At 46.3% G+C, this 24,534-nt stretch overlaps 1 protein-coding gene across 6 annotated transcripts in view; it reads right to left on the reverse strand.

The window, feature by feature from the left end:
- TLN2 (talin 2) overlaps window positions 1-24,534 on the reverse strand; it is a 418,441-nt gene that overhangs the window by 41,608 nt on the left and 352,299 nt on the right. For 5 of the 6 annotated variants that reach the window (XM_041740682.1, XM_041740692.1, XM_041740700.1 and 2 more), the window contains 6 exons: window positions 22,611-22,757; window positions 18,153-18,254; window positions 15,576-15,695; window positions 8,650-8,796; window positions 2,474-2,640; window positions 1,415-1,598 (listed from right to left, as the gene is read on the reverse strand). In XM_041740682.1, the coding sequence (XP_041596616.1) occupies window positions 1,415-1,598; window positions 2,474-2,640; window positions 8,650-8,796; window positions 15,576-15,695; window positions 18,153-18,254; window positions 22,611-22,757 (867 nt within the window). The remainder of the gene's footprint in view (window positions 1-1,414; window positions 1,599-2,473; window positions 2,641-8,649; window positions 8,797-15,575; window positions 15,696-18,152; window positions 18,255-22,610; window positions 22,758-24,534) is intronic. The other variant, XM_041740721.1, reaches the window with a different exon arrangement.

Raw genomic sequence — 24,534 nt, forward strand, 5'->3', positions numbered from 1 at the left:
GCTTCGAATTCCAGGGGGCAGCCAATCTGAGCCTGGATGTTATCAGGGAGAAATATAGCAGGAGTAGAACGGCCACATGTGGAACATTTCCTCATGGAGCTCTACTCCACTGGAGGACGCTGGGCAGGGAAGGGTCATGGCCACATGGGAGCCAACCTGGTGGCCTTGTGTTAACTATAACAATAGCTGTCGTCAACCTGGGCACCAGATGGTAGGCGGCTTCCTGCCCAGTTTTGTCCACATGGGCCAAATGGACAAGTTAACTGAGTGTGGTTTAAGCAGTGACAACAGGTTTTGCCATCTGATGGTGCTAGGATAGACAGAGCAGACCTTTTCAGTTCTGACCCTGGGAATGAGTAGAGCCTATTACCGGGGGCCCTGGCTGGCTCTATGTTCAAAAGGAGCTGACACATACTTGTTGAGCATCCACTAGGTGCTGGAGCTGCACTGGATGCTTAGCGTTCAAAGATCAGTAACCTGTGGGTGCTGTCCCTGAGGAGCTGGTGGTCCAGGCCGAGGATGAAAGAGTGGGAAGGTAACATTGGTGAAACCGCTAAACCCAAAGCCAGGTTACAGGAGCACAGAGCCCTACCCTACCCTACCCCCAGCTCGTCTCTCCCTTCCCCTTCAGAGCCAGACTTCTCAAAGGGTGTCTACACACGCTGGCTTCCTTCCTTTACCCTCATCTGGCCACTCCACATGAAGAACGCTTGCTAGCGTGGCCAGTGGCCAGCTCTCAGACTTTCAGTTTCTTGACAAGTAGCTGTTTCTCTCCCCTCTCTTAATATCAGGACTCCTGGCTTTCCTCCTACCAGCTGCTGCTGCTTCTCAATCTCCTGAGGCACCTCTTTCTCTTTACTATGGTTTTAAATGGTGGCTTCCTCAGTTCTGCCTTGAACATCCTTTTCCTCTCAACCCATACTCCTCCTCTTCTGTGGCTGCAGTCACTGTCTGTATGGCCACTACCCCTGCATCCGTATCCCCATGCCTGTGCAGGCTTATGTCCCCTCTCTAGTTCTATCTGAATGGCTCTCTGGCACTGCCCCATGCTGAGCTCACCTTCATCTTCCTGGCCAGGCCCATTCTCCCGCCAGGGAGCCACTATCTACTCACTGACTTTGCTTGGGATGTAGAATCACCCTGGCCCTCTCCCTCTCCCTTATACCTAAATGCTCACTCACTGTGCTTAATTGTCCACCAGTCATTTCTACTGCCATGGCTGCCACCACAGTCTGTACCACTGTCCTGCCCGGATAACTGTTTCCTACCAGACTCCAGACCCCAGGCCACACCCGCACCTACTGTTTATTTCTGGGGTTTCTCTTATGCCTTTGGCCTCTTCTGAGGCCTGCTGCAGCACAGTGTCTGTCTACAGGAATGTGAGGGTGATCTGTGTCCCTAGGCCCACCCATACCTGTGTCTCAGGGTCGTCAGAGCCCAGGCTAGCAGCCCCCAGCTTGACCACCTCAGCGAGCTGGGTGATGGTGGCTGCTGATGACTGGGCCGCCTGGGCCAGCTTGTCTGGTGTGGATGCAGCCCCTGACACCAGCAGCTTCGTATCTTCCACCAAGGCTTTGGCTGTCTTCAGGATGTTCTCCCTGAGAAGGCAGGGAGGGAGACAAAGGGCAGAGCTTGTCTACTGGTAGTTAGGAAGCAAAGAAATCCTTCCTATGGGATTTTTTGTTAAAGGGCTTTGAAGAACAGAGAGGACAGATTTCCCCTTCCTTATCAGCGTGCTCACTGTCTGTGTAGGAAAGTGGGAAGAGGCAAGGAAAGTCAGCCCCATACCCACATAGTTAATTAACAATAAAACTTCAGTGAAAGATTCAGGCCCATCATTCTGGCCCTCTCCTCCCAACCCTGCAGAACTCAGTGAGACGTCAACTCCTTTCCTGTGGTTCCCCCCAAATACTTCACAGTTATGGGCAGCTGTGAGGGCCTGTGGGTCCGCATCCTAGAATGGGTGACAGCATTAGCAATCTCCTCCGTAGCCCAGCCCTGGGACTGAAGAGAGATAAAGAAAGGTACCAGACACACGGCAAGGCTATGGGGAGGGCTCTCCAGCACCAGCCTCCAGGAGCAGGGCCTGGAGAGCCAGCAGGCTCAGAACCCCACTCTCCATTTATGTCAAAGCTAAATGGGCCTGTACTGGCCACTCCCACTCCCACAGGGGCTGGGAGCAAATGAGAGCCACATCTCTCTAGCTTGGAAAGTAGAAGATCAAAAAGCTGTCCTCTGCCAGAGCAGGCTGGATTCAGGCTGCCAAAGGCACAAAGCTGGAACATAACTATGTGTTTACAGTTGGCAAAGGGGCTTGTTTTGATTATGTGGTTCACTTTCTCCCCTTGAGCATCTTATTGAAATCAAAATGGTTAACCACATTTCTGGCTCCTGGGTAGACTCCAAAGTCCCATAAGGCCAGCCTGAATCTCTCCTCATCCAGAAGCCCCCAGGATGACCTCCACTCCCATACCTGTGGTCTGCAAAGGTCTCGTTATTCTCTGCATTCAGGGTCCCCGCGGTTGCAAACATGATGGTGGTGTCCAGGTCGGCAATAATCCCAGACACAGCAGTGGCGGCTGTGATACATGCCTGAGTCCCCTTGTTCCCAGCCTGGAGAGCTGATAGCACCAAGGACACCTATAGATAGAGAGGGAATGTCAGGGTGAATGGGGGAATGGAGAACATGTAACCCAAAGGTTTTCAGATTCATATATCACTGGGGGGAAAAAAAGCCACTCAAAAAATAGAAAAAGAGGGAGTTCTTCTAAACTCATTTATAAAGCCAAAATTACACTGATACCAAAACCAGACAAGGATGCCACAAGAAAAGAAAATTATAGGCCAGTATGCTTGATAAACATAGTACAAAAATCCTCAACAAAATATTAGTGGGCTGAATTCAAGAATACATTTAAAAGGATCATACACAACACACCAGGGATGCAAGGATGATTCCACATGCACATATCAGCCAGTGTGATACATTAATAAAGAATAAAAATCTTATGGTCATTTCAACAGATATAGAAAAAGCATTTGACAAAATTCAATACCCACTGATAATAAAAGCTTTCAACAAAGTGGGTAAAGAGGGAACATGTCTCAATGTAATTAAGGCTCCATATGACAAACCTGCAGCTACCACCATACTCAATGGTAAAAAGCTCAAAGCCTTTCCTCTGGGATTAGGAACAAGACAAAGATCCCCACCCTTGCCACCTTTTTCAACAGAATATTGGAAGCTCTAGTCAGGACAATCAGGCAGTTAAAAGAAAGAGAATGCACCCAAATTAAAAAAGAAGTAAAACCGTCACTCTTTGAAGATGATATAATATATACAGAAAACCCTGAATACTCCATCAAAAACTGTCAGGAAATAATCACTTCTGTAAAGTTGAGGAATACAAAATCAATACACAAAAATCTGTTGTGTTTCTATAGTGAATACTGAATTATCAGAAAGAGAAATGAAGAAGACAATCCCATTTATACAATTGCTTCAAGAAGAATAAAACATCTGGGAATACACTTAACCAAGGTGGGGGTGGGGGGAGAGATTCCAAATGGATGACTATAAGACATTAAAGAAAGAAGCTGAGAAAGGCACAAATAAATGGGAAGATATTTTACGCTCACAGACAGGAAGGATCAATATTGTTAGAAGTCCATACTACAGAAAGCTAGCTACATATTCAACACAATCCCCATCAAAATTCCAATGGCATTTTTCATAGAAGTACAACAATATTGAAATTTCTATAAAACTACTAAAGACCCTGATGAGCCAAAACAATCTTGAGAAAGAAAAACAAAGTTGGTGGTCTCACGTTCCCTGATTTAAAACTCTATTACAAAGCTAGAGTAATCAAAACAGTATGGTACTGGCATAAAAACAGACACATAGATCAACAGAACAGAGAGCTCAGAAATAAACCCAAGCATATGGAGTCAATTAATTTATGACAAAGGAGCCATGGACACAGGAGAAAGGACAGTCTCTTGAATAAATGATGTTGGGAAAATAACACAGCTATATGTAAAAACAAAACAAAACACAACAGTCCAATTAAAACTGGGCAGAAGATCTGAATAGACATTTTTCCAAAGAAGACAAATAGATGGTCAACAGGAACATGAAAAGATGCTCAACGTCATTAAATATCAAGAAAACACAAATCAAAGCCACAATGAGGTATCGTCTCACATCTGCTGGCATGGCTATCATCAAAAAGACAAGTAATAACAAGTGTAGCAAGGATGCAGTGCAAAGGGGGAGCCCTCATGTGCTATTGGTGGGAATGTAAACTGGCACGGCCACTAGGGAAAACAACATGGGGGTTCCTCAAAAAATTACCAATAGAACTACCCAATTGTAGTATTGGGTACTTATTTGAAGACAAATTCTAACTCAAAAAGATATGTACCTCTCTGTTCACTGCAGCATCACTTACAAAAACTAATCAGTAGAAGCAACCTAAATGTCCAATGATAAATGAATAGATAAAAGAAAATATGGTATGTATTATCCAGTAGGATATTATTCAGCCTTAAGAAGAATGAAATTTTGCCATTTGCAGCAACATGGATGGAGCTGGAGGCCATTATGCTAAGTGAAGGAAGTCAGAGAAAGAAATGCTACGTGATCTCTGTCATATGTGGATCCTAAAAAAAAAAAAAAAAAAAAAAAAAAAAAACCCAAGCTCATGGATATAGAGAATAGACTGGCAGTTGCCAGAGGCAGGGGATGGGAGTTAGGAGAAATGGCTGAACTTTTCTATTTGAGTGCATCGAACAAAAATTAAAAACAAAACAGGAGAAAACAAAACTTAACCAACTAACCTCATAGAAAAAGGGATCAGTTTTCTGGTGGGAGAGAAGGTGTGGATCAAAGTTTAAAACATAAACTTTGTTACAAAATAAGTACTAGGGATATAGTGTACAACATGGTGACTACAATTAACTTTCATATATGTCACACAGCAGTGTTAAGAGTAAATCCTAAGAGCTCATCATCAGGAACAAATATATATATATATATTTTGTATCTACGTGAGATGATGGATGTTAACTTATTGTGGTAACCAGGTGTAGTAACACGAAAGGAAATGATCACGCAGTAGATGCTAAACTTAATACAGTTTGTCAATTAGATCTCAAAACCAGGGCAAAAAAGTGAAAAGCTAACCAAAAGTGGATTTTCTCTCAGGGACTCAATACAGCTGATGGGTTAACACATATTTTGGTGTCAATATGTCAGGCTGAGTACCAGCATTATCATTTTCTGGCTAAACAACTTTGGGCAAGCTGTTTGACCTTAGTTTTCTCATCTATAATATGGGGATATTATTTCTTGCCTATCAGGGTTGTTGGGAGGAATAAGGGGGGGAGGGATGTTTATCAGCTCTCTAGCACTGCATAAAGTAAGTGATCAGTAGAGAGCAGATACTTTTTTTTTTAAGATTTTATTTATTATTCATGAGAGACTGAGAGAGAGAGGCAGAGACACAGAAATAGAGAGAGAGAGAGAGAAGCAGGCTTCCCACAGGGAGCCCAATGTGTGACTCGATCCTGGGATTCCAGGATCATGCCCTGAGCCAAAGGCAGGTGCTAAACTGCTGAGCCACCCAGGGATCCCCAAGAGCAGATACTTTTAATAGGATTACGTTCCTGAGATCACAGAGAGGTTTAGGCTTCTGTGAAAGGCATGGCCATCTCTGCCCCCTCCAATCAGATTTTCTCTAGAACAGCCTTCTGTGAATACTCATCATTCCTGCCCTTGATTGCTTCTTGACTGGAAATTCTTCAGGGTGGACCCTATCATGGCTAGAGCCCAGAGTATTCCTGTGTACGTCACCTCTCTACCCTAACACTCCCTTGAGCTATCACCAGGCACTAAGTAATAATTTGAGTGACCTGAGAGTCCAGCAAGTTGACTGTATTCACTTCAGTGACTTCCACGCTAGAAACCCTTTCCTTTTTTTAAAAAAATTATTTATTTATTCATGAGAGAGAGAGAGAGAGAGAGGCGCGCGCAGAGACACAGGAGGAGGGAGAAGCAGGCTCCATGCTCCCTGGGCCAAAGGCAGGCGCTAAACCGCTGAGCCACCCAGGGATCCCCTAGAAACCCTTTCCTGCCACCTGCCACCCATCACCTCCTCCAGAACACCCTCACTGTTCCTAGAGACACTTCCCTGTAACACAAAGCTAACTCCACCATACCTGTGGGTACAATTTTCCCCTGCTGTCAAGGGAAAATGAGCTCCCTGCACAACCAGTTCAACTTCTCTGGCCTCCCACCACACTCTTGCCACATCAACCAACTCCTTACTTCCCCAAATATCCCCCACCTCTCTTGCAGTGGGTCTGCCCCTGCCTGTTCCCCAGCCACCAACCTGCTCATCCTGCAAAAGCCAGCTCAAAGTCTCCACTGTCCTCATCCAGAAACACAGCTGTGCTTCCTGAGGGTTCCACAGCACTGTCCCTGCCCTCAGGACAGCCCATTTAGCATGGGTTAAAACAGCATGCTTCTGGCTAGTGACTGGAGACTGAGTCTGGAGACAGTCTGGAGCTGTCATATTCATCTCTGTGCACACACACCCACCATTCTTGACTATGGCTGGCCCAAAGAAGAGTCTGAAAATACTTCTTGAATGCACTGTTTAAAAACACACTGACAAGGATAAGGAGTTACAGCCTCAGTGAGAGGCACATGGTTTGTATGTTCTCTTCTTCCTGTGTTGCTCAGATCTCAGCAGAGGTGGTAGACACAGCCTAGCAGGCAGGGCAGAGCGCCCACCTCCTGAGCACCTGCTATGTCCCAAGACTAGCCCACAAGGATTGGTTCCTCTTCCTCATTTGCCTGATCCTCCTTCCCAGAGTTAAATGCCACTATGTCCCACCAGGAAGAGTCGGGATGGTACAGAGCTGGCCTGGGAACGAAGTATCCAGTTTCTGGAAAGAATTCCCAGAGGACAGGTGACAAAGGCCAAGACAAGTAATCATGAATCTGGGAGGAACGTTCTCAGCCAGACTGGAAGAAAGAGAATTAATTCAGAAACAGTGTCTTGCCTGCTACAAAAGGCATGCAAGTCAGTGTATTGAGCAGTGACTAGGCCCTAGGGGATGAGGACACAAAGGTGAACGTGTCAAGGGGATCACGGATGGTGGGAAGTTATAGACACAACCAAGCCATGTAAGACACACCAGGTAGAGATGAGAGGACAGGAGCACGTAGCAAGAAAACACTGAAAAGGTTGAGTCTGGCCAGCCCGATTCCCTGCCTGTGAGCCACCAGGTGTCCTACGTCACACCAGGTGTCCTACGTCAGGGACCATCTGCTGGGACAGGCAGGAAGACCAAGAACAGCTCAGGGGGATCATGTTGCTTGGCCCCACTGGCCAACACCATGCAGCCTGGACCACCCCCCTCCCCTCCTTCAGGTGCCAGCTCCGAGGTCTTCCGCAGGGGAACTTGGCCAGGGTAACTTCAACAACAAGGAAGGGCTTTGAAAGGAGGGAGAGATTCCTCCAGCAGAGAGATTGATTCCGTCCTTCTGTGCTGTCCCAAGGAGGCCTGGGCTGTCCTGTGGGCCGTGGAGACGGCCAGACATCGCTCGGCTTTGGCGAGGGATCACATATAGAGCAGCGTCTGTAACGGCAGCTGCCAGGAGAGGGGACCCCTGTTGCCAGCTTCTAAACAGGGAAGAGCTCTATGTCCTGGGAACCTGAGTGAAGCGAGGGAAAAGCCAGCAAAGCACAGAGGCTTCAGCCTGCACTCCGAGCTGCCTGCACAACAGTGGTCCTGAAAAAGGACTCGGGGAACTAAGCAAAGCAGGAGAGGAGTACACTTCAGAGGGTGAGGTTGGGGAGTGTAAGGCAGCCATGGGAATCAAGAGACGATGAGAACTGGCTTTCTCCAGCAGGGAACTCCGTGGGAGAAGAGTGTCAGAGATGGTTTACAGAGAACAGCAGCTAGGATCTATATAATACACAGTCTGGCACTGTGCCAAGCACTTTTACACACATCACCGCATTTCATTCTCACACCCCAGGGGCCAGGCATTGTATTTCTCTGTGCTCATTCTGCAGATGAGGGCATCGAGGCTAGGAAAGGTGAAGTCAGTTGAGCCCCCAGACCCCACGCACAACACTGTGGGATTCTCTCCAACAGCTGCTGCTAGAGATCAGCAACCTCCAGCCTGTCCCTGCTCTTTTAACCAAGGTGCCGTGTGACTTCGGGCAGGGTCCTCAATGCTTCCCCCCACTTCACAGTCTGTTCTGGGAGAAAGGTTGTTACACCAACAGAACTTCAGGCCCTTCTTAGTTCCCAGCAACTGGGAGCTTCCCTGAGAAGGAAGCTCAGGGGACAAGTGTCATAAGGGGTAGCAAGGAGGGGCTCCTGGTGCTCATGTGACTTTGATTCCAGTCCTGTCCAGTCTGTCTGCAGGAAAGCCCACCAAGGAGGTGTACCACAGACCAGGGCCCTGACTTTCATGGGATGGTCCCTCTCATGTTCTGAATTACCCCAGACCCCTGAGGTGCCCCCTCCCTGGGGAATCCCTGGGTGAGGGAGGAGACCACCAGACCCGACTGGATCCATTTGGGCTTGGCTTCCTGCTTCTGTCCCTGCCCTGGGGCTGCTCCTTACCTTCTCTGTGACTGCACGGGCACACTCGATGAGCTCCCTTTTGGTGTAGCTGTCTGTGGGGCACACCTGGAGCGCCCCCGCCTTCTGCACCAGGAAGATACAGCCATGGCCCAGGTCTTGCACACGAGTGCGAATCTGGAAGCCGATCTGTGGAGGCAAGCCCAGGGTGGGGAGGGAGAAGCATGATGGATTCTTACCATTGAGGTCTCCCCTGTGTGGAAAATTTCTCCACGTCCTATGGGAGCCTGGCTAGGAAAATCCCACTGCTCTTGGGAGTCTGTGCTTGCTGGAGTATGGAATTTGGTTGATTTGACTTCCCTTTTTAGAGCCTGTAAAATGCCCAGAATCCCCAGGAAGCAAGCCTGTGTTTCATCATCCTAGCCTAATGCCTTTCTGATATTTGTTACTTTTCCTGGTATATTGTTTACTTGTATCCGGAGCCACCTGACAGAAATGGTAGTTAGATGAACTCGGGGGGGGGGGGGTAATTATTATTCATTCATGCATTTATTGAGTCCCTACTGTGTGTCAGGGCCTCTTCGAAGCAGGGATTGCATTTACTTTTATTTTTTTCTGCACCCAGCCCTAGAGTAATTAGAAGTTGAAAACATAAAGCTTTTGTAAGCAGCATAAAACATTCAGGTTCTTGCAAAATTGGTATGTTTATAATAACACCCCCTTCTTCAGCTGTGTCCCGTGGTGAGGGCCAGCATGCTGGGCCCAGCCTTCCTATCAGGCCAGGTTAAGTTTTCCTTAAAAAGCTACATTTTTAGAGCTAAAGGCTCAGCAGGCACGCATTCTTTTAATGACCCCTGGGGTGTGTGATTATAAAAGGTATTTTGCCTAAAAGAACCCAAATGAGCTCCACTATGGATAGGCTGCCAGCTGTCTCTTTAAGGCGTAATAAATTCCACCTTCCCAAAGTTTGCATTCCTTTTGCTGTTTCACATTAATTTTCATTTTGGTTTGATCAATACGGCTGCCATAAATAATCTGCCCTCCAACCCAGGTAAGCAACTATAAACAAAACACCTTAAGCTTTAAGTTAGCAAGTGTTATTTCCTAAGACTCCATGATAGCAAGAAGCTGTGGCTTCTCCTTCCAGTAAATACCAAGAACAGCTACTAAGATCTCAGGTATGTTGAGTAAAAGCTGGGAGATCTAAATTGCTTAGGTGCTATCTTCCAGCATCATCTGATTTGAGTTCAAGGCAGGGCAGTCTTGGGGTAGTGAAGGGCGCTGCAAATGTTAACTCTGTTATTGAAACACCTAATACTTAAGTGTAAAAAAGTAATTCCCTAAGGCCTAAAGGATGCTTAAATTCACTTAAAAGAAAATTTTCCTGGTTCAGAAGGTGGAGCTTTGCCTCTTTTGGGGTGCTGCCCAAGCTTCACAATCAGGGAGGACTGCTTGTGGACCATCTCCATGTGGAATACAACACGAGGATCATACAAGCTGGCAGCTCTGCAAACCGGCCCACCACTGAGGAGGGGAAAGGCACTCCAGTTCAGCCACCCATCAGCACAAAATGTAGCTATTTGTTGGGCATGTCTGCTGGCTTAAACACAAGGCTCGGTTGAAGTAGGGGGGTGCTCCATGAAGGTTGAAAACTAAACCTGGCTATTAAGGCTTTTCAGATCCATGTACTTTAACTCCACACACTTGAGGGTCAGAGCTAATCCACAGGCAAGGGTTGCATGTCAAGATGACCATAGATAGGTCTCTAAATGGCAGGCATTGCTGGGAAAGCCAGGTACGGGGCACTGAGAGGAAGAAACAGAATTTCAAAATAAACGTGACCTCACTAGTTCAACCTCCTCATTGGTAGATGAAGAAATGGTGCAGGCTCAGAGAAGTGATGTGATTGGCCCAAGATCACACAGCCAGTGCCTGGCAAAGCCAGATGAGAACCCAGGTTGCTCCTACCAGCACAGCGTTCCACCCATCAGATCAGTGTTTACTAACTTCATTTTTTCACCACTTAGCATCAGTACCACCCTCTACTCTCCCATCACCAAATCTCTCATGGAAATGCAACATGTAAAATTGATATAATTTATTATTAGTATACCCTTCTTCTATAAGCTAAAATTTACATCATGGCTCCATAAACAGTCAATGAGACTAAGTGAATCAAAGTTTAAAAGTTGGGTTCACAAGACTTATAGAGCCTTAGTCACTGACTCATTTCTGTATTTTGCTTTGGCTGCAGTGTTGAGAAAATCCTGTTCTGTGTATAAAGCAAACAAGAGCAGCTTTCCTGTAGCCCTCTGACCGTAGCAGAGAGCAGCTTATCAGCCTGAGGTCCACATAAAACCACCCAGGGGTTCATGGTAAGGTGCTAGTAGGCTCCCATTGGCTTACTATGTGGCTCAGCCCAGAGTTTATTAAGAAACACACACAGATTTCCCTAATAGTTTCAGAAAGAGTTGTTTGAAAAGTGAGCCTTGAGTCAAATATGCAGAACTTCCAAAGCGCCTCCCTGGGTCAGGGCTCTGAAGAATAAGGTGGGAAACCCCTGTGCTAGGAAGGACCAGGCTGAGAACATTCTCTGTGTCCCACTTCTGCTCCCTGCTCTGAACCACGCCTGGACTTCCTGTCTGCGCAATGGTGGGCACTGGGGTAAGCACTCCCACCTGGAGGTGCAAGGGAGAAGGGACCTGCTGCTGCCAGGTCTCAAGCCTGAAACCTATGGGCAGACAGGACATCCTCCATGACATCCTCACACTTCTCAGCCCCCTTGCAAGAGGCCTTGCTATGAAAAACACCTCAACATCCTGGTGCTCAGCCCCTTCCTTGGAGGGGACACCCTGCACGCAGCAAAGGATCCTATAAATGCCTGTGGAGCTGGGACAGTGGTCATTATGGAGGAGACTCCAATTAGGAAGCACAAAGATTAGCACCAGCAAACAAGGGTATAAGCCTAAGATAAAGCAACAGTTGTACAAAGCCTTTGGGGTTCTTGGCCAACCCAGGGCTTGGTCCTGGTGTCGAGCCTGTGCCAGAAGGTAATCACACAATTACCTTCTTGGTGCCCAGAGGCCTCCATGAGGTTTGTACGCAACCCTCCTATGTGCTTGGCTGTGCAATCCTATCAGGACAGCCACGTGGGAGGGCATCATGAAGGGCATGTTGAAACAGGCTTCACTTGTTTTCACACACTAAGAGGGGTGAACACAACAGGCAGGGGAGGGATCTCAGGATGCCAGCCCCACCTCTGCTCTCAGCCCTTCACCTACATGGGCAGCACCGGCAGCAGAAAGGCCCATGGGTCCTACTGCTGGCCCAGCCCCCTTCCTGGCCACCAACTCCCTGGGTGGGCTGGCTAACCTCTTCTGTTCCTTCATCTATGAAACGGGACAGAACCTGCCCTACGACCCAGGGCTGATGGACCAAGTGAAAGGTTATATGTGAACACATCTCAAAGTAGAAAGTGCCAGGTGAACGTTCACTGCTGTGACAAGAGGCAGCTTGCTGAGGGAAAAGCAGCACAGTCTGTGATGCCCTGGGTTTGAATCCTGATGTTGCTATGTTTCCTTATTTACTCACTCGAAACTCCACTTATTCCAGAAAGTTATTTCAAGTGGCTTCCACACTGACTCTTGTAGCTGGGTGGCCTTGGACAGTTTACACTTCCTGAGCCTCAGTTTGCTAACCTGGGAAATGGGGAAGAAAAAGGATCGTGCGGCTGTGAGGGTAATGGGCTAGCACCCAGCACGGACCTGATGTGTTGTATGGACTTGAACATCTCTATTATTCTTTATCATGGGTACATGGGCTAGCTAAGGGGAGGCGCTTAAAGGGGACAACACAAGCAACACACTCTACTGCAACTTCCCAGAACATTCTATACTGCTGGAGGAACATCTGAGAAAGGGAATGCATTTTTAAGTCTGCCAATGAAAAGGTAAAGGCTTTAAAAACAAGAACTTCTCAAAGTGACACTAAGTTTCTCAGCAAATCTGACCAGCCCCCAGGGTGACTGGACTTACTGCCAGTGTGTATTTTAAAGGAATGTTGCTCAGAGATATTCGACTTGGGGTTTTAAATTGGTGACTGCAGCAAAGCATGACTCGAGCATCAAGAAAAACCCTCAACTCCCTTCTTGCCCAAATAAAAGTAAAATGGGCATCGTCTCCTGGTTTTATGCCTTGGGGGGAAATTGCAAGTCTGGCCTTTATGAAGTTTTGCATTAAGTTTCAATTGGAGGAGGTCTCAGAAATTCAGATCGTCTTTACTGCTGCAAACTAAACAAAACGTACAAATTTTTCTCAGGCTCTCAAAGCAATCACATCTGAAACCCGGTCAAATATCATTTGCCTGGAGAGTTTGTGAATACTGAACAGGCAATAGTGGACGCTGGCTGACAGGCTTTACGTTTCTCCTTTGAAAAAAAAAAAGGGAAAGAACCATGAGTGCACAACAAAAACAGGGCATCACTTGCCACCTACAAAAAGTGTGTCTTGGAGCGGAAAGTTTTAGAGAATTCTAGTGTAGACACCCATCTCATTTTTGGGAAAAGGCTGTGGTTTTTGCCACAGGCTCTTGACAAATAGTCCTGCCAGCTTTGAAGACATGCAGTATTACAAGTGGTCACAGTAGAGTTCCCTTGGAGACAAAGCTGTAGTCACTAGATCTTTCCCCCCAGCATTTATATTTAGCCCTTATGGCTCACAGGATCTACATTTCCCTCTTTTTTAAAGAAGAACAGTGATCTTAGATTGTGCAGTTGCCTAAGGGTTTTAAACTTTCCTGAAGAAAGTAGTTTTCACAATGATGTTAACGGGGGTTTGAGTTCTCCATGGCAAAAGCAGCAGATAAAGCTCCTGCTTGATGTTCAGAGGGCAGAGCTAGTGCCTCTCCTGTAATTGTCACATTCTGGAAAAGACCAGAATGCTGACTCGGTAGAGCAGCCTGCAGGACTGCAGCAAGGGAGCAGCTTCTTATTTGCCCTGGACAGAAATACTTTCACATGCTGTGATGTGGGGCCCTCTTGGATAGAAAACTAATTCCACAGTCTTGGAATAAAAAACTACATTGCTTTAGGGATCTCCCCAACCTTCTCAGTTTTCTCCTAAATATCTGTCTGGCAAATGCACACAAAGAATTTTCCTTAGCAAGCCACTGGTAATTTTATATTCTCTCTGCCCCTTTTTTGCTCCAGGTCACACTACTCTTGTGTCTGGAATGTAAAATATAACTCAGGACACAATGGTGTAAAGGGAGAATCTTAATGAAAACGTCAGCTGCTACAAACACCGGGCCAGGAACTAAAGTAATTTTGTGCTGTGCTTTCAGTGATACCTTTTCTTTCCTGGCTGCCCTGGCAATATTTTGTATTATGCTTCATGGTCTGGGTTGCAGTAAGAAAATCTGCTTGTTTCACACACAGGCTAGGGAGCTCTGAAGAACTCAGATGTGGAAAGGTCTCCATGGATCAGGGGCCTCCTTACTCAGTAACTCAGGTCGGGCAACATCTGAACCCACCAGACGGCCATAGATTCAATTTTTAAAGATTTCTGGAAACAGATCTAAATCTTGCCAAAAGCCTCTTCGTTTTTTCAGTCCTACAAGCCTAACACTTCTTCCTTTTGTCCAAACTGTTCCTTCCTGTAATGTAAGTTCCCTTAGGCTTGTTTAGGAAATTCAAAATTACACAGAATCCTGATATGTGTGGAGGGGGTGTGTGCTGATTTTTCTTTCGGGGTAGTGACTTAACAGACTCATTACAAACACAGTTTTTCATGCTGCAGCCTAAAAACTCAATGGAACTAAAATCTACAAGTGCAGGCACTGTTAGAAACCTACGTCATCCCATGCTAGATATATATGTATGCAAGTACATACATATGAAACTCCTGTTTACATGCGTTGTTATGACATGTGTTAGCAAGTGATTTTGTTTTGGGTCATTTCTGCATTATCTCTGGGGGTCTTTGTGAAGACATGCTTAGAATGGACTCCTGGCAGACAGAGCACTAAGTGACTTGGGAACACAGACTGTCACAGCTGTCTACTTCATTTGGGAGTATCATAAACAGGATTTGTGCTTAATAAAAGGCTCCCTGAATGTCACAGAATGCAGTTACCTTCATCTTCCCAGTGTCCCTGCCATCTACTCCACTATTCTTTATTACAGACTGAGCTCTGTGTCTCTAAGGAGTCATACGGTAGCTCAGCATGGACACCTTCTGCGTGCTAACACTGGCACGGGTGTGACTGGCCATGCACAGCTCCAGCCAGCCTGTTTGCTTCCCAGTGGACCACTTGATTACTCAGGCATATCGGATGTGAAAGGGGGCTCTTAGAAAGTGGCCTCTGGGATTAAACTTTTGCCAAATGACTCTTATGGGTGTAGGCATTCTAAGCAAAGTCTATGTTTGGCTGCTAAGGAAAGCGAGTTTAGGAAAGGCAGGTAGGTGATAAAGAGGAGTCCACAGGAGATGTGGGGGAGGAGGACAGTTTGTAAAAAGCCACCAACAGTAGTCAGGCAAGATTTTGTGTCTCAAAAGTAGGCAATCCAGCCCTTTCTCAGATGGGGCAGTGAAATTTCTTACTTGGCTCTTCCAATAACTGCTGTGAGCCTTTGGAAACCAGGAAAGTCACTGAGGAGGAGGATGTGCTAAGCAAAAAGAAGATGGCAGCGTGTGTTCTGCCCTGGGAGTCAGGCGATGGGCTGGGAGACAGGTAACCGGGCTGACTGCTCTGAACAGAGGGTGTCTGTCTGAAAGCCCGCTTCCCCAGATGGACCTGTTGGCCTCAGAAAGGACAGTGAGCCCTGAGCACAACCTGGGGCTACTGGGTCTGAACCTGGTTTTAGCTATCAGGCCAGAATCTTCTAGGGTGGAGCTAAGCTATGAAGAATCCCCCGGGAGTGGGTACCAGTGTGCATGTGCTTCTCAAGACAGGGGCTTATGGTGGCAGACCTCCTCTGGTTCCGCCGTGGCTGCCGCCATCTGGCCCTGGAGGGCCAGGTGCCCATAGTCACTGGTCATTTGTGAAGCCAGTCCTCCCAACTCCTCCGGGTTAGTAACCGACTTAGTCATCTGGAAAAAGAAAACAAGCAAGACACACACACACACACACAACACACACACACACACACACACACACAGAAAAAAGCATGAGAACCATGTGTTAATACCACTGGAAGCCAAAGGGTTTCATTCACTTTTAAGCTCTGGGCTTGCATCTGGGGCTGGACATGGGAGGGCAATTCAAGCAAAGCCCATGCTGCAACGTGCACAACAGGCCAGGGCCCCTCTCGGGCCAGCAGGTCCTGGAGGGGCCAGTGGGTGACATGCTAGGCTCAGGCTGTGTAGACCTCCCTCCAACAATGGTCCACCCTCGGGGATGAGTGCGGCAGCCCCAGCCCACCTGGCCCCGAGGGTCACCAGGAGGCTCCCCTAGAGAAGTACAGGGGGCGTGAGCCCCGTACAGGGCACATCCCTGGTCATGTGCTTCTGCAGAGAGCTGACCTGGTCTCTGGGAACCCAGAAGCAGATCCCACATGGGCAAGACAGCATGAGGATAAGGCCTTTAAGGAAATCATGACTGAGAAGTAAGGGGTGAGCCCAATGTCTGGGTGGAGGATATTCTGAGAATACAGCTTCGTAGTATGTTTATACCAAAGGATGACAAGGGTTCAGCCACAAATTGGTTAAGAGTACACTGTAGCCTAAACGGTCCAGCTCTTTTCATTCTTAGGAAGTTCCGTTTTTTCCACCTGCTTCATAGAAAAACTTACCTAAATTTGTTCTACCTAACTAACACACCAGTTTTTAGTTTTTCTTTGTCCTCTGACAGAACGTCTCTCAGTGCTCCCAACAGCAGTTTTAACTGCCACCCAGAAAGGTGTCCTCGTCCCTTCTGAGTAAAAGACTTCTCCCCTGCTGTACTTCTTCTCTCTCTTGGTGGCATTAGAAGACCTTGACTTTAAAGGGCTTAAAAAAAATATTTTAAATGGTTCCATATCCACTGAGGCTGGACGTGGATGGGTAGCAGTCTAAGGCATGTTTGCCAGGAAATGTCACAGGCTTTCAGGCTTAGGTGTGGGTTCCTAAGGAACATACGCTGAACCCCGAGAGACAGAGAGGCTGCACCTTAGAGCTGCTTCATTTGCACCCTGCCATGGGGAGCACAGTGATTCTGGGGCAACCTGAAGTGGCGATGGGGATCCTTGCCAACTCAGGGTCTGGGCCAGTTAACCTAAGAGCAGCCATGTAGCCCCCAGTGGGGCTACTAAAGAGAATGGACCTGCTGAGAACGTAGGCCAGGAGATGTTCCAGAAACAGGATGAGGCCACTCAAAATATTTTCATCTCCTGCTACGCTGTGCTCCCTGCTCAGAAGACTTGGCAGTGCAGGTCTGCCTTATTTGACCTGTGCCTTGTCCTGGAGCCCCCTGAGCAGTACCAGCTTGGGCCTGATTCCAGCTCTTTGAGTCACTGAGATGAGATGGGCACTGCTCCTATTCCTCTTCCCAGCCCAAATCCTATTAAGTAACAATGAGCCTGGCATGATCACAGAGTTTCTTTTTTTTTTTTTTTTTTCTTTTTGATCACAGAGTTTCTAAGGAGGAATAGCAGCAGCCAGGGAAGCCTTTGTAGTCCAAGCTCAACCTCTAGTGGACACATGACTACATGACAAAATCATCCCGAGGTGCTGGCTGGGTGGGGCAGGAAACATGCCACGGCTTAGTCTGGTGGTCCCTCCAGCTGGGAGGCTACTGAATCTCTCAACTCAGGCTCACGTGGCAGCAGCAGAGAGGCAGCTTCCAAAATTTTATTCCATGACATCTGAGCCTTGGAAGGTCATGAGGAACTTTCTTACTATGTACTCCTATTTATTCTTTGAGGACACCTTTTGTACAACTTTTTAACACATCAGATAGCATTCTCTCTCAATGCCATTTGTACCTAAGATGCATATGATACAATTCTAATGGCAAAATATTTTAGCCAAAAAAAAAAGAAGGATGTTGAAAATTGCCTCCAAAGGTTTCATGTCTTCTGTTGTCAAAGATATTATCTTTATGTAATCATGCTGTTTCATTTTGCCTAAAAGACAACCTTACTGTCCAAGTACTGTAACTTGATTTCATTAGACAATCTCTGTTCTACCCCTACGTCTTCTCTTGTATTATAACTTTATAGAAACACCTCAAGTCCTTTGTGAGGTGAATAGGATTTTTTCTTTCCCCTTACCTCCAACTTCCTTCTCATTTTCTCTCCTTCCTTTGTTCGCCTATCCTCATGACCAAGTTACAATTATCTGTAATTCCCTCTTGCAGCTTTTCCATGAAATGGGAGCTCCAGTGGACAGGGTTGTCTGGGCCACAGGCAGCCAGAGAGACCACAGATAAAGGACAGAGCTGGGGCCCAGAAGGAACTAGAAACACGGGGTAGACTCTCTCCAACACAGACCCCAAATTGAAGACTCAGTCGTGGTACTATTGGACACCAGGGCAACCGACAGTGGGTGGGGCCACTCTTTTCCTCTTACCATTTCCTGAGCTGTCACCGCAATGGCTTTGGAGTATTTAACCACAGTCGTCTGATAGTCGACAAATGTTCCCTTTGGTTCTGGAGGAGTGCCTTCATCCAGCTACAGAAGAGAGAAAATGAACCCACAAGTCAGGAGAGGACAGTTGAAGTGTGGGCTATATTTATTAGAATCGGGAACTTTGAAAAATGGAGATGCCCACAGAATTTCTTTGGTTGAGAGTCAAAAGTATAACCCAGTTTTGGTGATAAGGACTTTAACAGAGATGCAAAGATGGGACTTGGGGTACACAGGCAAGGAGACCCCAAGCCTTGTCTGAGAGGAGAGGGAGGGCATTCCAGAGGAATGACATTTCTGTCAAGTCTTACCAGAGGAGTCTGCTACATACAAAAGGTAGGGAAGGGGTTCCAAGAAGTGGAATAGAGTCCAAGCATAATGTGGTGGGCCGGGGATCCCTGGGTGGCTCAGTGGTTTAGCACCTGCTTTTGGCCTAGGGCGTGATCCTGGAGTCCCTGCATGGAGCCTGCTTCTCTCTCTGCCTGTGTCTCTGCCTCTCTCTCTCTCTCTCTCGGTGTCTCTCATGAATAAATAAATAAAATCTTAAAAAAAAAAAAAAAAGGTGGTGGGCCTGAGCCAGACACTTCTAGAGAAGCATGGAATGGCAGAAGATGAGCCTGGAGAGGAGGCCGAACCTACATCATGAAGGGCTTCTCTAGGAATGGTGTAGTCCATAGAGGCCTATACCCTAGAGCCCTCGCTTCTGATCTAAGTTGGGGAAGACAAGAGACTGGAAGAAGTAGGAATAATCTGTTGCTCATCTGACTCTGAGAGTAATAAGAATTTAGAGAGGTGGGAGAGATCACTGTGCAGGGGGCGGCGGGGGGAGAGTTGGGGAGAGTTGGAGCTAGTGGGACAGTGGCTCTGTCCCTTGAAGAGCTAAGGACATATTGGTTCAGAAGACCTGTATTTGAGACCTGGTTCCAGGGCTTGTGAAAAGCCCTCAAGCTGATTGCTTAAATTCTGAGTTTCAGGTCCTTTACTGGAAACTTGATAGCATCAGAAGGTTCTAGTATATACATCAACTGAGACCATACCTGGCCAAGAGCTCCACAAAAGAGGAGATGATAACCAGGATGATGAAGATGATGATAAGGTCAATGATGACTATGATGAAGAAAAATGCAACCCATCTTCACCACCATCATCATCATTGTTACCATCACTGTTGATTGCTGAGAGGTATTCCAGTTGAGGAGACAAAATAAGGAGAAGTGAATACAGGAAGGGTGAGTATAGTGAACAGAAGAGGGGGCTGTTGAGAGCAGTGGGAATGAAGCTGAGCTGTCCAATGAAGAAACTTGAAATCATGAGGAAAATGGTGGGATGCAGAGTATACAATGACATATGTGAGAAGATTGTCCTGGAAGCTCTCTGAGAGATAGTTTGCAGTTGGGGCAGAGACTAGAGGCCACAGGGGCAATTAGGAAATGTTAGATGCAGTCTTCAATCAGAGCTCCGTGTTGCAAGCAGGTGCTAACTACAATATGAGTTGAGGGAACATATCACTATAGCCTGTGTGTGATGTGGTTGCTTAGTTTGGGACTATAATTTCCAAAGTATCAACATAGACTCCAGGCTAGATTTTTCTAGGTTTCTTTATTAGGGATATAGCTGCTGCCAAATATCTCCATCATACTATGGGGGCTCTGATAGTCAAATGAGGACTAAGCTATGAGCTCATTCACTCAGTGTAAACTGACTGGGCATCTTCTTTTTTTAAAATTTATTTATTTATAGAGACAGAGACAGAGAGGGGGGGGCAGAGACACAGGCAGAGGGAGACAGTGGCAGAGGGCTCCACACAGGGAGCCGGACGTGGGACTCAATCCTGGGTCTCCAGGATCACACCCTGGAGGTGGCGCTAAATCGCTGAGCCACTCGGGCTACCCTGACTGGGCATCTTCCAAGTGTCCAATAATGTGCTGGGAGATTTCATATGAGCTGTGGCCTAACTGCAAACACACCAGGATGCCAGAACTGGAGGGCAGCATAGGACACCACCTGCTAGTCTGAAGACAATGAGAAAGATTAAGAACAAAGGGGTCAATTTTTGTGGATTTCAAATTTAGTTAGTTCAAAGAACTTGCCTTTATTCTGGGATTATAGCCTTCCTACTTTTTTTTGAGGGGGGATGTTAACATGACCTTTCTTATACGAAATAGTAATGATGCACACAGCAGGATTTTTTGTTTCTTTAACCTCCTTCCCTGGTCAAAAAAGAAGAAAAAACTACCATCACCACCAATACCAAACAACCCAAACAAAGAAGCAAACAAAGAAAAGGTAGTGGGTCACAAAATCCCCAAGACTGAGAACCACTAACATCATTGAATAGGGAAACCAAGCTTCAGAGAGCTTTGTCCAAGGTCACCCGGAAACCTGATTACTTCATATTAACCTATTACTTTCCAAACTTCCAGGTGCCTAAACACAGAGAGAGAATTCCAGGAAGAACCCCACAGCTGGAGCACCAAAAGTGGCATATATTATGTCCAACTTAGAGTCAACTTTGGGTACACTCATTTTTTCTGCCAGTCACTCTATGCCTTTGAGAATTTCTGACAATGATGCTAACGGGCTATCAATGTTGAAACAAATTAACCCAAACTCAGGAAATGCCCAATTTCTAACATGTCACTGCTTAGGGGCTCAAAGGCCCTGGAATATCACTTAATACAGAATATGCAGCAATGGGCAGGTTGGGGTAGGCTCAACAAAGGGAGAATGGAGAAGAGGCATTGAGTAGAAACTTAAGTGTAGGTCTGGGTAGACAGGAGTTTAGGGGTACCAATAAAACCCTGGCATTCTGTATGCTCTGCAGAATGCAGGATCTTTCCTTTGTTCCTGGCCTCTGTGGCTCCTGTCATTGGCAGTTCCTAATTATTGCTCTCAGGTAATGCCAGACTTCTCTCCCAGCCTTTCCAAAAGAATCACGTGTGTCCTGGGCTGAGTCAGAGCGCAGCTGTCACACCACTGACATCAGACAGTACAAAAGCTGCTTTCTTTACTGAAAATCCCTCTTGATATGCAAGGTTCAGTGACTATCAAAAAAAAGACTTCAAGAATCTGACTTCCATATTCCATAGATTTATGGAACTCTTCCCTATCATTAGTCATTTGGAAAAATACCTTCTCCTAGGAAGAAAAGTTGTCATTTGAATTTCTAATTTGCGTTGAGAAAACTTGAGCTCCATTAATTTAATATCCTCGGTAGACATATGGCTTAACTTTCAAAGCGCTGGTATTCTGAAAACCAAACAAACCTACTGAAACTTACCCAAAGGCCTTTAGAAAGTGGGAAATTTCACTCATTTTCTGCCAAACTGTCCATATTTGAGGCACAAGAAGCCCACAGCAGGAATTACTAGAGTGATTTGACAAGGCATGCCTGGGGTCTCTAAAGGAACCCCTGGCATCCCCGCCCAGCTTGTGACTCTCAGTCTGAAAATGACTGTGTAATGTTTAAGTGAAATTATCCTAATTATAGTTTCAGGCTATCACCTCTTTATGGAGATATGAACCAACCAATCTACTCTAAATTAGCAATTAAAGACCACTTATTATCCTGAAAGCCATAATAATGCATTCACAATCTGACAATGGACATTTCAAAACACAAAAATCTGAAATTCTTGGCTGTGCTATCACAGAATGGAAATTAGATGTTGATGAACAATTGTTTATTTTAATGACTATCAAACTGACATGACTAGCAAAGGATTCCTTGGGGGAAAGAGCAGGAGATATTCTCTAGTCACACTTCCCTACTCCTCCAACTCAACTGAGCAGTCATTAGAGAAGAAATGATTCTCATGCTATCTCCTATGCCCATTGCTGGCAAGAGTTCACAATGGGCTTTCACATGTACTACCTTCTGTGCTTTCTATATCTGGCTCCCAAAACCATGTGGAAATTTAAAAGATCTAGAGATTCCTAGGCTCAACTCCACAGAAATGTCAATTTATTCGGTAGGGCCTAGGAACAGCATGATTCCAAAGTAGCCATTACAAAGACCAGCCCTTGGGAATCCCTTCATTATTTCCCTTTGTAATCTGTTTTTGTGAAAAAAAGAAGGGAGGTAAATACCTATCTTCATTTTATAAGGGAAGGAACCCATGATACCTTCTCCATCTCCAGTATTTTTCCCCCATGTAAAACGAAGGCAGGGTGAGAGTGGTTTACAAAAGTAATGAACGAATAATCAAGAATGAATAACATGTTGGACGGAGACAGGATGTGTGTAAAATGATTGGAACCCTCAGGAAAAGAGGAGGGTCACTAGCATCTGCTTTGACTGATCATTCCTGAGAGAAAAGCACCTGGGGAGCACGTGTGAGGGAAACCGAGGAGGAATTGGGGCCAAGAGGTGAAGGTAAGCATCTGGGCACCCAGGCCTACCTTGCTCATGGCCTCTGCAATGGCGTCAACCATGCCTCCCACCAGCCCCACTTCACTGGCGGCTTCATTCAGTGTCACCATGATGTCATCTACAGCCTCCTTCATGAGCTGGGCAGCCTCTGTGATGGCATCGTGGGTGTGCTGAGCCTAAGAAGGTAAAGGAGAAAAAGGACAGTGAGGGGTTTCCATAAGCTGAAGAAAATGGTGCTCACTCTCCTCAGAGATAACTGCACTTCTTTTAAGTATAACCATAAAAAGTATCATATAAAACTATATCCCTATTATGGAGCACAATAGTGATTCTAGAATTTTCCTTTTCTTCTGTTGGTACATTTGTTTGCAAAATCACTACAAAACAGGGAGAAAAAGGACATCTTTTTATATTCAAAAGGAAAAATAAAATTGTAGTATCAAATAGCATCTTCTGCGGGGCCAGTTTTATGTTAGTCTGCTCAGGATGGTAGGAAGAGAATGCCACTGATTCCCAATGACAAGAGCTTACAGGTTTAATTAAAAAAAAAATCCTAATATAAAGGAAAAACATGTTCATAACAAGTGTACTTCTTGTCAAAGCTGCCTAACACACTAGATTTCTTCCCACAAATTAGGTTGGATTATGTAAATGTAGCGACAGAGAAGAAATCTGCAGAAAAATGAATGGGCTTTGTAATTATGTCACAGGTTACACTGCCATGAGGTTGGAGGGACAAGTGAGCAAAGTTCTCCAGGGTCAGATGTTCTGCAGGCCGTCTCACGAGCGCTCACAAGCTCTCCCTATAACTCGGACATGTTCCAACACCTGCTGGAATTCCACATGTGTGTCAAGCACAGAAGTGCTGGGTAGATGAATGAATGAAAAGATGAAACAGTGAAGGTGCCAGGCTCCCTGAAAAACATCTCCAGTGGTAGTAAGATGCAGGAGAAGGAGCCAAAGTCCTGGCACCAGAAAAGTTGGGTTCTAGCTCTGGATCCACCTCTTACTAGCTAAGTGGTCCTGAGTGTGGTTTCCTCAGCACAATGGGAATTATCATAACTGTGCTTGCAGCAGAATTCTCCTGAGATGCTATGGATGAATGTATGGTATATTTATAATCTGAGCAGTCTAGGAGTAGGTGCTTGAGCCTAGGGAAGCTGGACCTAATGTCAGTTAGTTAGCATCAGGATCACACTGCTCCAGGCTCTGGGGACCCCCACGCAGTGGCCATGGCTGTCCTGAAGAGGCTGTGTGAGCCTCAGGAACGGGCCCTGTGTGGAACTGAAATCCATGGCAAACCAGAGGTCTTTCAAAATGACATCTGATAAAAAAAAAAAAAAAAAAAAAGACATCTGATGAGACATGAAATATGCAGATCGTGGATGGTGACCTCGAGGCAACTGTGTCAGGATGCAAATGCTAATTATTGACCATTACAACTAAAATTAATTGAGAAGTTAAGAGTGACACATAGCCTTGAGGAAGAAAGATCCCTTGACTCTTTTCTTACCTATGATGGGAAGTCCCTCATTGGACCTCTTTCCTCCACCCCCTTCCCCGGCATAGTCCGGGCTTCCATCCAGTGGCTTCCTCATGGCTCTGACCTCTCACCCTCAGCCTGCAGCAGCTGGGTCTATTCTGTTCGCCTTCTCTGTTTGCCCCATGCAAATCCTAGCCCTCTTTCAAGGCCTGGCCTAAACACTACCTCCTCGGGTGACTTTGTCCTCATGCTGTCACTGGCCTTCCTTTGGATTCCTACAGCCTTGAGAACCAACTCTAGAGTCAAAGAGTCATCAGAGGTGAAGGCCTCAGAAGGATGTGGGGAAAGTGAGGTTCAGTTCTGGAACACGATATAGCTTCTGCTTGGCTCTCTCTCAGGACAGCTGCCTGTGAAGTCCTTGGCCTCTGTGTAAGGAGGCTGGCTGTCTCGAGGCTGTGTGCTGGGCAGAC

Source organism: Vulpes lagopus, chromosome 2 (genome assembly GCF_018345385.1).
Source record: "Vulpes lagopus strain Blue_001 chromosome 2, ASM1834538v1, whole genome shotgun sequence".
Lineage (NCBI taxonomy): Eukaryota > Metazoa > Chordata > Mammalia > Carnivora > Canidae > Vulpes > Vulpes lagopus.